We start from the raw sequence: 15,589 nt of genomic DNA on the forward strand, positions 1-15,589 counted from the left end.
CTAATTTATGGAAATGATGTGGTGTAGTGGTTACAGGTGTGGACTCAACTTCTGTGAGGTCTACTACATCACTTTTGCTAGCACCTGAGTGAGAATGATATGAATTCATATATCCTCGCTCTAAATACTGATTAAAATAGTGAATCGAGTAAGAGCCTAAAGATATGACTCCTTATGCACAAGATCTACTTACCTGGTCATAACATTCTCAGTTATATGTGGAATATTCTAATTGACTGAAGCTGGAGAGCTTAGCTAAATATAGAAAATGGAGTTTTGCATTTAGAAAGTTTTAAGTTATAGCATTTTGTTTACAAAATCTTAATCTGCTGGATTCGGGTTTAGATACCTATCCGAGACCATAAGATGCAAAAGTACCCAAAATAAACACCGAGAATATCATTGATCTCATTTGTTACATTGAGAAAATGTATTTTTGGATTAGTGTAGACTGGACTTAAGCCTAGTCTAGAAAAAGGATTACTCTGAAATAACATCAGTCTTTTTCTGCTTAGCCCAGTATTGTTTCCAGTTATTTTGGACTTCTTGCCAGTCAACTGAAACTATGCTGTTTCAAGAGAGGTGCTGTTGAGGATTGAGCAACATTTGCTATAGTAATAGACTCCTTACACAGACAGGGGTATTTATTGTCTCTGAAAATTGAAAGGAGGTTAACTATAATTTACACAAATACTTTATTCAACTATCACTAGACATGACACACTTTTTTTTTAATGAGATATTGAATTTTGTTTTACTTTTATCTATATACTATTAAAATGTTCTGATGTTTTGGAGTTAGTTTGTACACAAGTAGAAACGTGATTGGTGGACAAAAAAAGGAATAGGCAGATTACATATTACGAAGTGAGTAGTTTTTATGATGTCAATACCGGAGTTCAAATCTTGTGCAAGTGTAAACATGTTATTTTTTTTTAAACTGGATACATTTTTTTTTTTTTTTCTTTTTATAAATTTATAGAAATTCACATAACATAACATAAAAAAACATTACATGAATATTTTTTTAAATTGCTTTTTTTTTTATAATCTGTAAAATTAAAAAGGTTGTTGCCATTAATTCAAAGCCAATTATCTTTGCTTAAAAAATTATTTCTAATGTTTATTGCTAGTAAAAACTAAACACGTTTACCATAGTTATTTTTTCATGCAAATAAATAAAAAAAAATTTCCACAAAAATTCAAATTATTTCTTTGGACTAGTGGTAGAGGCAAGTTAAAGATGAAAATTGACATACCCAAAAACTGTACTAACACCAATTACAGAGTGGGTATAAACTAGTCGGTTTTATGCATTTTTATATTCATGTTGCATTTTAATTACATTGTAACAAATCAAATTATCAGTTTATTCAATATAAAATTGTAATTTTAACAAAATATTTTTACTGCTATTTGTATTTACAGATGAAAATATTCTATTTTATCTTCATTACATAGATCATTAAATCATATTTTTTTAATATCATATATATATAACATGTGATGTGACATTGATATCAATGAGTATTTTTTTTTTTGTTTGTTTACAGAAGGGGTAAAAAAACAGTTTCTCTATGGTTAAGGTATCTTTGAAAAAAAGTTTTTTTAGAAATGCAGCTGTATGATGAAGAAATGCTTCATTTCGTTTGCTTCTCAAAGGCATATCATTTGGAACCTTGTCATAAATGTTTATGCTAAAAATTTAATCTTAACCTTTAACTATTTGGGAAAATTCTTTTTTGAAAAATTTTGGCTATTATGAGAACTGAAAAATTAATTTGTAATAGTAAAAATGTAAAATTTCACAAGATATAATTTGTAAATTAGTTGATTAAAAAATAAATCTCTTAATCCATAACTTAAGAAAAAAAAACTTTTAATCCATATTTAACTTTCTTTGTATTTAGTGAATGCACATTTGGATTTTTCTTTTAGCATTTTAATTTTCTTGTGCATACTTTGTGTTTATCGATATATCTTTGATATTTATAGTCAAAAATTGATCCTAGAAAATATCTTAAATTTAAGGTTTCAAGCTAAAAGTGTCTTAAGAAGAAATTGAAATGCAAACGATTGTGCTTAATTAACTATGGAATGAATTTAATGCAAATCTAAATATGTGAATTTTTAAATGAGAGGTTGTGCTGATATTGTGCTCATTCTTAAAATTTCACAAAAATCAGAGGGTTCCCCCCTTTTCATAAAACTAAATTAAACTAAATATATCGCGAGCAATTGTGCTGCGAAGTTGATTCATTAATTAGTTTAGAAGTGAACCTTGTACATAACAAATATATAAATATACTTCATACACATAGAAATGTCTAAAATTTCAAATTCTTGTAAACCTTTGATTAAAACCTCAATTTCACTTGTTTTAATTCTTTCAAATAAATACCTCCCTTCCCATTCAAGATTTTTAATTTTATGAGCTCAATCTTTGAGTTTAGGGTAGGGCATGTATGTATGTATATGTATATATATATATATATATATATATATATATATATATGTATGTATATACACACACAAAATTTTTTTTCCACTTGTAAATATTTGAAAGTATTTTTTGTGGGTAGGGGGTGCAGTTTCTGTCAATTCTATTTTTTCAACCTCATAAAAAATAATTTCTATTCTATTGGTTTCAAAATGATGCATAACTAATTCCCACCTGAATGAGGTTTATTTGATTTTAGCAATGATCGAACATTTTCAAATTGTATATAAAGTAAAGACGGTGACCCAAAGGCTCCCTTTCCATTAGACTAGCAGGACCCGTGGAAATTCTACAGAATGAGAAATATTTTTAATCAACAAGTGATATTTTTTTAGATAGCATAAAAAATTAGCTCTATACATAATTATAAAGATATGTATTTTCAAATATCATATATTATGATATTCTAAAACCAGATTACAACAAAGGGAGGTCACTCTCATATTATTGTCCAGAGTTGCCAGGTTGACCTTTTTTAAAGCCAAATTTCACAAATTTAACTTTTTTTAAAGCAATGTGACCTTTTCAAAGTATAATATACAGACTAACTAAAGAACAAACGGAATATTATATAGATGAGTAGCTTTCTTTTAGTTGAAAGGAATAAAAGTGAGTATGTTACTTAGAGTATTCATTAAAGTTCTGAAAGAAAGAAGACTGACTAGTTAAATCATAAATATATGACAACCATTTTAAGAATTTTTGTTCAGTAGGAGCATAAATGTAAATAAAAGAAAAGTCTTAAAACATGGAAATTTCTCTTATAGTTTTAATTTTTTGTAACATTGTTTCCTTGTAGTTGTTGTATTTGACCCCTTGTGTCTTTTTTTTGTTGTTGTTGCTGTAAATAGATTTCTTACATTTGCTTCCATAGTGTAAGACTGAAAAAAATTTCTTTTCTTTTTTTTTTTCTTTTTATTTTTAGAATAAATTCTAGTTCTTCGTTTGTACTCCAAAACTTTGATGGCATTTTGATTCTTATATTGTCAGTCATGTGCTTCTTTCCCTTTCAACATTCCTGGAAAACGTTTTGTCTTTTTTCTGTGATTTTTATTTATTTACCAGTGGAGAGCGCTCAGCTTTGTCCAGTTGTAAAATATGCTTAAATATATTTTAATTCATGCAGATTTCATATTTCTTATTACAGAGCCGATTCTCTATTGAATATTATATATATATATATATATATCTCATACTGATTTCAAAAGTTTAAAATAAAATGACTTGGGTGCCATCAGCTAGAATCAAAACCAAAACATTTAGTGTGCCAGTCACATTCCTTACTAATTGAATTATCGACAGATAGATAAGAAAAATTTTTAATTACGAATGAATTTGCAGATGCACAAAAGTAATAGAAAGTTAAAACATTTTGCATTTCAATTTGTCTTCATATTTTTGTATGCGTTACTAATCCATCCAAACAAGATTTTACTCGTTATAAACCATCCTTGGTGTAGGATTACTATTTCCTGTTAATTTCAGTGTTAAATATTTTCACACACATCTACTGTTTTATTCATATATATATATATATATATATATATATATATATATATATATATATATATATATTCCCCCCCCCCCTAAAATTCAGAAATTGTGTTAGATATATTTTGCTCCCCCTCCCCAAATATTGAGTCTTTATTAATTGTTTGAAGATTATGGAAGAGACCAAATGAGTAATTCTGTTAAATTTGCTAAAAAAATACAATTTTACAATTGACTATGAGAATTCCTTTGTAATAATCTAATAGCCGAGTTGATGTTTTAGAATGTGTTTAAATTTTTATGAATTTATCATGAGATAAATCTACTTGTTTATTGTTTATAAGGAATTTCCCTAATATTCTCATTTTACTTATTGTAGATTGTTCTCAATTTCCAGTGGCTATGATTTATCACCCCCCCCCCCGTCTCCCCAACAAAAAAAAAAAAAAAAAAAGATTTCAAGGTTCTTCTCTGTACACTCTTTTTCTTTACCTCCATAATCAATTTTAGACTGTAATGAATTCTAAGACCTTGATTCTGATTCCTTGTAAATGCAACTAAGTTATGGTTGTTCCTGGAATGTACCAGATATACATATATATTCAACATTGTAAGCCATGCTTTGGTTTCTAGCCTATATTAGCATTGTAACAATTATTGTTATATACTCACTAGAAGTTTTCACACAAGTTATTATCTGTTATTATTCTCTGGCAACAAAACGTGGTGCTCCCTTGAATCCAAGTAACAAGTTTCCTCAGATTCCCAACACTTTCTGCTTCTTTCAATCATTTGCAAATCACTTTGCCTTCTTGCAACAGCCATTTACTATTATATTCTTGTTGATAACGGGCGTTGTTTTTTTCTGGAATTTGAGTCGCAATAAGCTTTCTCAGGATTCCATTACTTTCCATGTGCTTCCAGTGGAGGGTTTCATAATGATCGCCTTCCAGTCTCTCCATCTTCTTAAACTTTTCAGAGTTTTCTGGAATGAATTAAAGCTGGTGCCACCATTAGGAAGATGTGTGTGTGTGGAAGTATTTTTAACAAGATTTTCAGCTTTCTGTAATGTTTCTCGATTTACATGTTAAGTTTCTCCTCTTTCTCTTTGAATAGGTCTTTTCATTTCTTGTTCTAAAATTTGATCTTTAAACTCTCTTCCTCTGTTAATCAACACATAATAACTATAGATTGATTCACATATTGATACACATTTTACTTATATTTAATTTCTAGAAGTCCCCGCACCTAAATATTTGACTTCTAGAAGCCCCCCCCCACACACACCTAAATGAAGTTTTGCTGTTTCTAGACTTGTAGGGACCGCTCCACTTGTTTCCTTACATGCACATACAGGATAAAGCCGCAGGCTTCCACTTGTCAAGTGTTTAATGGGTTTTAGGAGTCAACATTATATTTATTAAGTTGAGTAAACCGCCCCTCTCCCTTGTCTCGAGGCTAAATATCTTGATATATAATTCATTTGCATATTTAAGATTTTTTATTTTGTGTGGTCAACACGCAAAAAGCCTCTGTTAAATGACATCTTCATGACACTTGGTTATTTACTGCCATGCAAATGTTATCTTGACAAGAAATATCAGTTGATGGATCGTCCTATCTTAGAAAGTTGAATTTCAGCTCCTCTTTACTTACATTAAACCAACATGACATCACCATGTTTTTCTATAACATTATTCATTTCTGGAATTATTTATAATTAAAAAAAAAAATTTCAACAAGTAACAATTTTAATGTAATGAAAACTTTATACTGACAAAATCTTTTAGCTGAACATTGATCTTTAGTTATTTAATTAAAACAATATCAAATTGTACATTTTAATTTGTATTTATTTAACTCACTACGCACACGCACACATATGAAATATGGGTGTGGGGGGCGGCTGATCATAAAACATGCTTAAATGATATTTTAATTTATCCAGATTTTGGATATATTATTATAGAATCAATTCTCTATCGATTATTTCATGATATTATACCCAAGCAGTGATTTCAAAAATAAAAAAAATAATTTATGACTAGATTACCATCAGTTAGAATTGAAAATGAAACCGAAAACAATTTTGTAGCATTCCAGCTTGAGATGTTATCGTGGAGCTGTTGTCAATCAGATATGGAATAGCTAAAAATATTTGTATGTGTAGGAGAGCAGTTTAAGTACTTACACTTTGCAAATTCTAATTTAATTGAATTTTGACCCCTTGTGTAACCCCTGAGTAACTATTTTAACCAGATAAAGACCCATTAAAAAACAGTTGACAAAAAAATGCAATCATTTGAGTCGCTTCACACTTTTCTGTATCAGATGAGATACAGTTTGAAAAAATAGAAACAGACACACAAGAAGACATAGTGATTTTATAAATGAGATTTGCATTAAATTTGATCCAGTTATTAGACATCAATGGAGTAAAGTTCCCTGCATTTCAATTTCTTCTTTAAACCCCTTAACGTTAAACTTTAAATTTTCAACATTTTCTAGAATAAAAATGATATCCTAGATCTTTGTCAATTTTTTATGATGGTAAAAAGACTTGGATAACAAAGTTAGTACAGGTAGTAACTAATATAGTAACCATATGCTAAAATGTTTTTAAGTTATAGTAGAAATGTATTACCAAATGTTATACCAATTTTTTTTTTTTTTTTAATATAAATTGTTTGAAAAGTTTCCTCTTGCATAACATAGCTCATTTTATCAATATAATATTAATAATACCAAAACGTTTCTTAAATAAAGCATAATTTTCTAGATATTCATCCACTTTTTTTATCTTTGAAAAATAAAACCTTTTAATATTTTTGAAGAGTTGTATAAAACTCCATACATCAAATGTAGCTTGTCCTCTTCAATCCAAATTATCTTTTGATAATTTTTCATTTTTTTCTTCCTTCATTTGCAAAAGTTCTAAGCAGACTCAAAATATTGATTCATCATCCATCTTAACTGAAGTCTGTAAATAGATTCTCATATTTATTTAATCCAGCAGCTAATTACTTCTTCATACCTCACCTCAGTATGTCTTCACATTTAAACATAATGTTTAATATCTACATTCATCTCTGTTGAAGTTATTTACTTATAAAGAGATTTTTTTTCAAAAGCCATCATAAAATTTCTATGAACTTGTTAACAAAAGTTAGATTTTTTCTTATATTTTGAATATTTCTCAGATGATTTGATTTTTGTGTCCAAACATTTTTTACCTTTCTATTTCTTTCTGTTCTTGCTCCATTTTAAAATGTCATCTTCACTTGAAAATTGCCAATTCTTAAATTCTATATTTTCCTTGACTTAATTAATTTCCAAACTCCTATAAAAAATTATCCCCTTATAACACCAAATTACCACCTTATTTTAATCAATAAAAAAGACTGATATTTTAACATTTTTAAAAATCAATTTTACTTTTATTTTTTATACTTTTTACTCAAATTAATCTGTTAAAACTGGAAAGTATAGAATAAAAATTGCATAATTAAATTTTTTATATAAAAAAAGCAGTTCTTAATGAATTTGTTTATTGAATTTTTTTTTTTTTTTAATATACAGATTATTTTGTATTGATGTTTTAAAATAGGTCTTAATTTTGCTTACTTTGTGAAAGAAGTATTGGAATGTTTGTTAGATTAAGAAATTATGATCCAGATGTGCCTCTCAAATAATAGACTAGTTAAAAAAAAAAATACTTCCACCCTTCCAGCTTTTATAGGAAAACTTGTATGGAACCAAATAAGTTAATGTGTCAGAAATAAACAAAGTAAAAATTCTCTAATCATTCTCCTAATGCAATTAAAAATCCTATTAGTAACAAATTCCAAATAAAAACTGTATTTTCTTTATATTTAAAAATATTTAATATGTGCCTATAGTTAGGAACATAAACATTGGTACCAAATTTATTTTGGGAGCTCCATTAGCTACTGAATTGTAAATGTTTAAATTTTGTTGAAAATCTTGTCCCAAAAAGCTAATTTTCACAGTGTATTACTAAAAATGCAGACTTCAAAATATATAAATGTAATGGCATCTCGTCGTAAATAAAAATTACTAGTATTGGAAGTAATAATTATTGGATTAAACTAGCCTAAACCATTAATAGAATCCCATTAGCCCTAAAAAATATGTAAAAATGACATAGAAGCACAACTTTGACTGTTCATATAAAATTCATTTCGACAGCTAACACATTGAATCTTTTTTATGATTTATAACAGTTCAAACTAGGATTTTTTTTAATAGTAAATCAATAATAAAACTTGGATTTGTACTATGGAAAAACAGGCAAAAATATAGTTTGATAGAACAAAAATTTAATTTACATATTTTGTGAAAAACAATTTAAAACCTTATATTAGTCTCATGATTTTGATGGGACTATCTTTATGTATAGAGATGCACAATATTGTGCATACTAACTTTGAAAAATACCAACAAAATATAAAAAAAATTGTACATTTATAAAAGGAAAACGTTTTTTGAAAATTTACATTCAAATTTTATCAAGATAACCTCAAAAGTAAATTAGATATTGCAAGTTGAAATAAAAAGGAATTTCACTATATTTACCCATTTCTGCAATCTAAACTAGATTAGTTTATGATGCTTACTATTAGAAAGTTTGGTGATTCTCGAGTTTCACCTCAGTATTTTAAAATTATTATTGTATAAATACTTTTTGTACTTATCTGTTAGGTTAAAAAAATGCTGTACACAAATTTATGCAAATTTATCCATATTTTTTCTTTATAAAATAGAATTTTATTAGTAAACACTTTCTAGCTGGTATTATTACAATTAGTTACATGAAATTTAAAGTTTGAGTTATTTATATCACTTGGGCATATCAATCTTAATTAAATTCATTTTTATTTTTTTAAATACTGAATGAATTTGCATAATTTTTGGTGTACTATTTTTTTAATTTTTTAACCTAACAAGTACATAATAAACTCGGTTATTTTAATTGAGGCAAAATTGGAGAATCCCTGAAAGTTTTGTTAATAAAGTTTTGTAGCATTTTGGTTGGATGTCAAGTTGATAGAATATTATTAGTTAAATAATGAAAAAAATTAAGTTGGTTGCAAAGTTTATATTATTGAAGGTAATTTGTATAAATATCTTCAGGATTATTTTGTGTATTTTAAAAATTTATTGAATTTTATTGTTCTATTAAGTTTGAAAAAAATTATGATTTTTTTATTTTTATTTTTTTTTTTACATATTGGATTGAGGTAAAATTCTAAAGATACATTTCTTTGATATCAATCATTTTCCATAGCAATTCTTTGTTGTTTATCTTTTAAGATTTATTTTAATTTTATGTTAGAGAAAATTTTGGAAAGAAATACTTGTTTTAATATTTATTAAATATATTAGATAACTATTAAAGCAATATGTTTATTTATAACCAAATAATTATCAAGTCTATTTTTGTTAATTCATCTTTAGAGGAATGATGGGAAGGGTGTCATGGTTACAGATATAAACTGTGGACACAATGGGCCGGGTTTAAGCTCCATTGATGCTACTGTACCAAAAGTATGAATCCATATATCCTCCCTCCAGCTATGGATGAAAAGTAGAATAAACTTCACTCAAGTCTATGCCACTAGTTTAGTAGATGGAAAACTCTGAAATAACACCAATTTTTCTGTTTATTCTGGCATTGTTTTTAGTCTCAAGCCACTAGATAAAAGCAGTGCAGTTGAGGATTTTGCAACTTTTGCTTCACTATTCATGCAGGCACCATTATAGGCGGTACCTGTTGTTTTAAGATGGAAAGGAGGCCAATATATATATATATATATATATATATATATATATATATATATATATAAATAAAGTTATTAAACGACACGGAATTTTCCACATTTCATTCTTATGAGGATTTGTCTGGGTAGCTTAATCGCAATAGATGTTTTCACAACTTACTACCTAGCTCTACTCGCCTATTGAGCATTATTGAAATAAATACTGAAAATTTATATATTAGTCAACAGTACAGGAGGCCAAAAAATTAAATATATCCTGTCGGTCATTTTTTATTTTTAACAATCAAGTTATCTAACAATTTTTTCCCAGCATTTTAATTTTTTTTTTTTTATATTGTTATTACATAGTTGATTATCTACTTGGAATAAATATTTGAAGGTATTAAGAATCTGAACAGATTCAGTATTAAATACCCCAAAAAATGTTGATATGCCATAAAACAAAACAAATGTACACATATGGCAACAATCCAAGTAGCCATCAGAGATATATATCTGATAACATATATATATATATATATATATATATATATATATATATATATATATATATATATATATATAATAAAAGAAAAAAAAACAGGCTTTATTTACCCAGCATTGTCCAGATTGTAAGAGATATTTATTTTTGCTTTTATAAATAATGGTTGGTTTTCAGGTCATTCCTACACACTCAAAATGAAGAACAAAACAACCAAAACACATTTCACTTTAGATAATTAAGGTGACTGAAATAGGAATTAACCTATAGTGTAACTTAAGCTCAATAGATATCTCTTGTCTTTGTAATAATTATCTTTTGTTCTTGTTAGCTCTTTACATCAAGTGGCTTCATGGCTTGTCTAGGGTGATTTCCGGTAAAGAATTGGATTCTTCTCCAGAATTTTCCAATATCTAAAAAATGAAAAGAAAGAAAACTGTATGATATACATACCCATGACAAAATATCATATTCCAAAAATCATATAAATTCGCCAAGTTTTTTTTTTTTTTTTTTTTAAATAAGAAAATCAAATTTTATGAACATCTAAGGAGTGACTGTTCCATTCGACATTCTGAAAAAAAAATCTCTAAAAACAAGGGGGTAACTCAACAATAATTCAAAACTTTCAATATTTATGTTGTAATGCCTACAAGTTCCCATTAATCACTTACAAATGATTTTCTTTATAAATTAATTTATGTGATGTTTTTGGAATATTGATCAGTTTACATGATTTTCCAAATTATATTTTTGCTTTCTCGTGGGTACTTTTTCGTTTTGTTTTTTAATGTGATGAAATTCTGGACAAGAACCTAAAATTTTGTATTATAATGTCTCTAAATACATGGATTTAGAAGATATGTGTTATCAGTCACTAAAAATCAATAAATTTTAATTTGGTTTTTGAAAAATCATGGAAGTTTTTTCACATTTGGAATGAAACATTTGTGTAAATAAACAAAATGAGTTTAATTTTAAAAAAAAATAACTTTGAATCAATTGTTGGCAGTGATTTAAATATATTTTCAGTTTGAGGCTTTCATTAATTTGATACAAACGCACTGATTGCTGAAAACTAATAAATTATGTCGATTATGCAATCAAAACGCATTTGATAGAAAACTCAAGCTTTTAAAAATAAAATATGGTTGTTAATGAGTATCATTTGACTTTTGGCAGAAAAACATCTCTCTCTTTTGAAATCTGATTAAGCAAAATTAAAATGTCAATAGGATTAAATATGTAATTGATAAAATCAATTTGGAAATATTATTTTTAAGAACCTGGTCTGACATTTCCCAAAAGTAACTGGTGAAACAAAAGTATATACAAGATAAGACAAAGTATATATGATCACTTTGTCTTACTTTACTTTCAATATAAAATGTTAAAGAACATTTTTTGGCACTTCTATATTATACAAACGAAAAAAAAAAACATTGAATTTCCAGTGAAACCTCGTACCTACATAATTGTCAGGTCTCAAATAGTAACATATCGAAAAGTTACAAAAAACAATAAAGTAGAAAAATAATTATTAATGAAAAGAAAAATTTGTAAAAAGAAGCAAAATCACTATATTATGCTTACTAAAAAAAGATGGGTGTACAGGGTCGATAATTAAGTTCTGTTGTGTAGATCACATGATGAATGTAATTCAAAAGGTCGAACCCAATTTATTCGCCCATATAAACTTTATCAAAATGTTTTTCATTAATGATTTTTTTTCTACCTCATTGTTTTTCGTAATCTTTGGATATGCTACTATTTGCGAAGTAACAATTATGCAGGTACCATTTGCTTTTTTAGAAAAGCAGTCTTTTTTTTTTGGGGGGGGGGGTTGTATAATATAGTAGCACCCATATTTTTAAGTGTCCAAATGTAGTTGTTAGATTAATTTCTTCTTTACAAAATTACTTTTATTTTTCATAAAATAAATTTCTTTTTATTCATATTGTTTTTTCTTCAAACGATTCCACTCAATGTTAATATTTATTTATACTTATATTTCAGCAGATATGATCTCCAGCTTTGTTCGGATGAATTGTTAATTTATAGTGATCTAAAACTCTCTTTTAACCTCTGGTGATAGATTGTGTGATTCATTGTCCAAAGTATTATGTTATAATCAAACAAATCGGGATGGAAACGTCCAGTATGGATTCGATTCCAGTCGGATAAATGCAGATTAAAAAGAAATTCTTTATTTAGCATGTACTGAGGGTGGAGTGGGTGGAGTTTTATTTTTACATGGTTTTGTGATTGCAAGTTGTTAGCAAGAGATGACCCTTCAGGTTTTTAATATTATCTCAATTTGGAATGTTGTTAGGCAAAAATCAAGTTGTTGTAGACCAAACCTTTTATGGCTTTAGTGAAGCGAAAATGCATACAAAGTTCACAGTAATTTGCTAAATGTTTTCATTTTTTTACCTTTTCTCTTTTTCCCCCCTTTCCCTTTTTTTTTTTTGTTCTTGTATAGGATTTAGTTAGACGGGTACGACAACTGGAAGCCCACGTTTCCCAGTTGCGGAACATAATCCTCAAGAATGACGACAAGAAAGATAAAAAGAAAGATCGGAAAGCACGTGTATTTGATTTCTCCAAGTAAGTGACTGCTATTTATTTTTCATTTTTGACATCCTAGAAACTTTTTTCTTTTTAATAAATTGGAATGCTACTTATATATGCATACACACAAGCACTGTCTTTATTTGCCATTGTCTAAGTGTATAAATTTGTTGTGAAAATTGACACATAGTTTGTTTTTTTAAAAGTAGGCTTTTTTATTTTGAAACTAAAGTGCTTAATTACCATAGTATTTTTTTGTGTATAATTAATTATTTTATAAATAATAAGAGTATATGATGAACTGATCTGGAAAGAAATTGATAAAAACGGTCTTTATATGTGAAGAGCTACTTCTCTAAACAAAGTGCTCTTCAAGAGATTTACTGATTCTATGTAATATTATAGTCAGCATAACCATGAATAATTGTAATAATCATGAAAGTTGAAAACAAAAAAAAATGCTTCGATTTTAATGGATGAAGAGATGGTGGGTGATAGAACATTGAAACTCTTTAAACAACTTCATTGGAAATAGAAAATCCTTTTACCTGCATAAAAGCATCTGTAAAATTGATAAAGCTGATTGCAAAATGTTGAAATGGAATAAAGAAGTGGCAGTACTAAAACTTCTTTGAAAAGTTTTAGTGTAAGCAGATGAACAATGAGAATCATTTGTTAAATGTTGAACAGATGGCTGAATTGACTCTTTAGATAAACACTGTTGATACGACATCAGGCTGTCTGGAGATACTGGCTTCTTGACTTAAAATACACCAAACAATGATGTAATTGCTTTTTTTTTTTTTTTTTTTTTTCGCCCTTTGCAAAACTCAGTTAATGAATAAATATTTCCAGATAAAAAGAATGTGAAGCATAAAACCTTTAAATGAACAGATTCGGAATTAAATAACTCGAAAAGAGTTGATATGCTGTAAAACTAATCAAAAAAAGATCTTAGAAATACGGGAAGTGGTTTCTGTTGTCTTACATTTAATGCTATTTTATTTATAAGCGTTTTCAGGAAACCAATATTAGAAACGTTTTCCATTTATAAGGAAAGCCAGATTGCTTTCAATGATAAAAATAAATAAAAAATAAAAAATTTGGAAAGCTTTATTGCATGATTGAGAACAGGGCTTTTGCCCAGAGGATAGTTTTTCCGTTGTGTTAACACACTGAATTATCAAGTTCTACTGAATTACTTGCTAAAGTCATCTTCAAGGCTAAATTATTTTGCAGTTAGATTTCACCATATTCCCACGTAGTGCCTGATATTCTCAAATGATCACCTATTTTATACCGGCCAGATTCAACATCACTTTGATGATTGTGTCAATGTGATTGTGCCATGATTGAACGTTCAATTTTCATGTTAATGTCATTCTGGATACATTCAATGCATATCGACTACATGCAAGATTGTTTTGATTTTTATTCAAAATATTTTTTGTTTTGATTGACGTTTTTTGTAAACATTTTTGTGTCAAAAACATGGAAAAATCATCTAAATAAACAAAATGCCCTGTCTTTCTGAACACACACACACACACACACACACACACACACATATGAGGATAAAATAATCAATATATCTTAAATTGAAATGTTGTGGAGATATGTGAAAATAGAGAAAAGGAAAAACAAATTGAAATAAATTATCAGAAATAAGAGCTTTACTGATTTCGATGGACAAACATTTTCAGAAAAATGATTTTTAATTTATTGAAATTTATTTTTCTGAAGATATTCTTTGATCTGAACAAAACCAGTAAAGCTCTGGTTTTTTATTTATTGTGTTTAATTTTTTCTTTTGTTTTTTTACACATACACACACACTTGTGCGCACCCACACACGTGTGTGTGTGTGTGTGTATATATATATATATATATATATATATATATAGTGTTAGAAAAGATCAAGTCAAATCACCCTGATACAGTCAGATTCAAGCTTGATTTGATCTTTTGTAACACCATTATTAAATAAATATATTCTTATTTAAAAATTTTTTTAATTACTAAGCACTCTGTTGAATCTCTTTCTACCAACTTAAACCTAAAACTATATATATATATATATATATAGTTTTAGGTTTAAGTTATATATATATATATATATACACTCATGAGCAAAAAAAAAAAAAAAAAAAATGGCCCAAGTGTGAAAGAAGGAAGAAATCGATTTTTCAATATTTTTTTTCTATGAATTTTTAATTTTAACTGAAAATTTATATTTTGTAGATCTTTATTATTGTAGCATATAATAATAAGTGAAAAAATTAATCCTAAAAATGGTAAGACCACATCTTGGCGAGGATATAAAAGAAACAAATTGTAGGGTTAAGGCAGTCAAAAATGATTTACAAGCAGATTTTTGATATTTTAAGAAAAGAAAATGTGAAAACATCTCTTTCTGTAGTGAAGTGAATTGGTCAAAGGTTCGAAGTCGAATGCTTGGTAAAAGGAAAATCTGGATCTGGTCGCCCTAGAGCATCCACTTTGAAGAACAACCACAGGCTTAAATTAACTGTTTTGAAGGATTGAAAGAAAACTTATGTTGACCATAGCAAAGAATTCAAAACGGGCTGGAAATTCTCTTTCTAGATATACAATATCTAGACGAATGAAAGAAATGGGATTTTCTTCTAAAAGGTGTGCAAAGAAGCCATTGTTATCTAAAAAATCAACATCAATAATAGAAAGAGATTTTTCTCATGTTATGACAAAAAAGATACAGACTGGTTC

The 15,589-nt window shown here is 27.6% G+C and overlaps 1 protein-coding gene across 2 annotated transcripts in view; it reads left to right on the forward strand.

The window, feature by feature from the left end:
• Positions 1 to 15,589, forward strand: part of LOC145297058 (tRNA pseudouridine(38/39) synthase-like) — a 133,162-nt gene that overhangs the window by 74,144 nt on the left and 43,429 nt on the right. For both annotated transcript variants that reach the window (XM_080143286.1, XM_080143292.1), the window contains exon 4: positions 12,756 to 12,880. In XM_080143286.1, coding sequence (XP_079999412.1) covers positions 12,756 to 12,880 — 125 coding nt within the window. The remainder of the gene's footprint in view (positions 1 to 12,755; positions 12,881 to 15,589) is intronic.

This window comes from Euprymna scolopes, chromosome 2 (assembly GCF_053919585.1).
Source record: "Euprymna scolopes isolate OS-2025 chromosome 2, ASM5391958v1, whole genome shotgun sequence".
NCBI lineage: Eukaryota > Metazoa > Mollusca > Cephalopoda > Sepiida > Sepiolidae > Euprymna > Euprymna scolopes.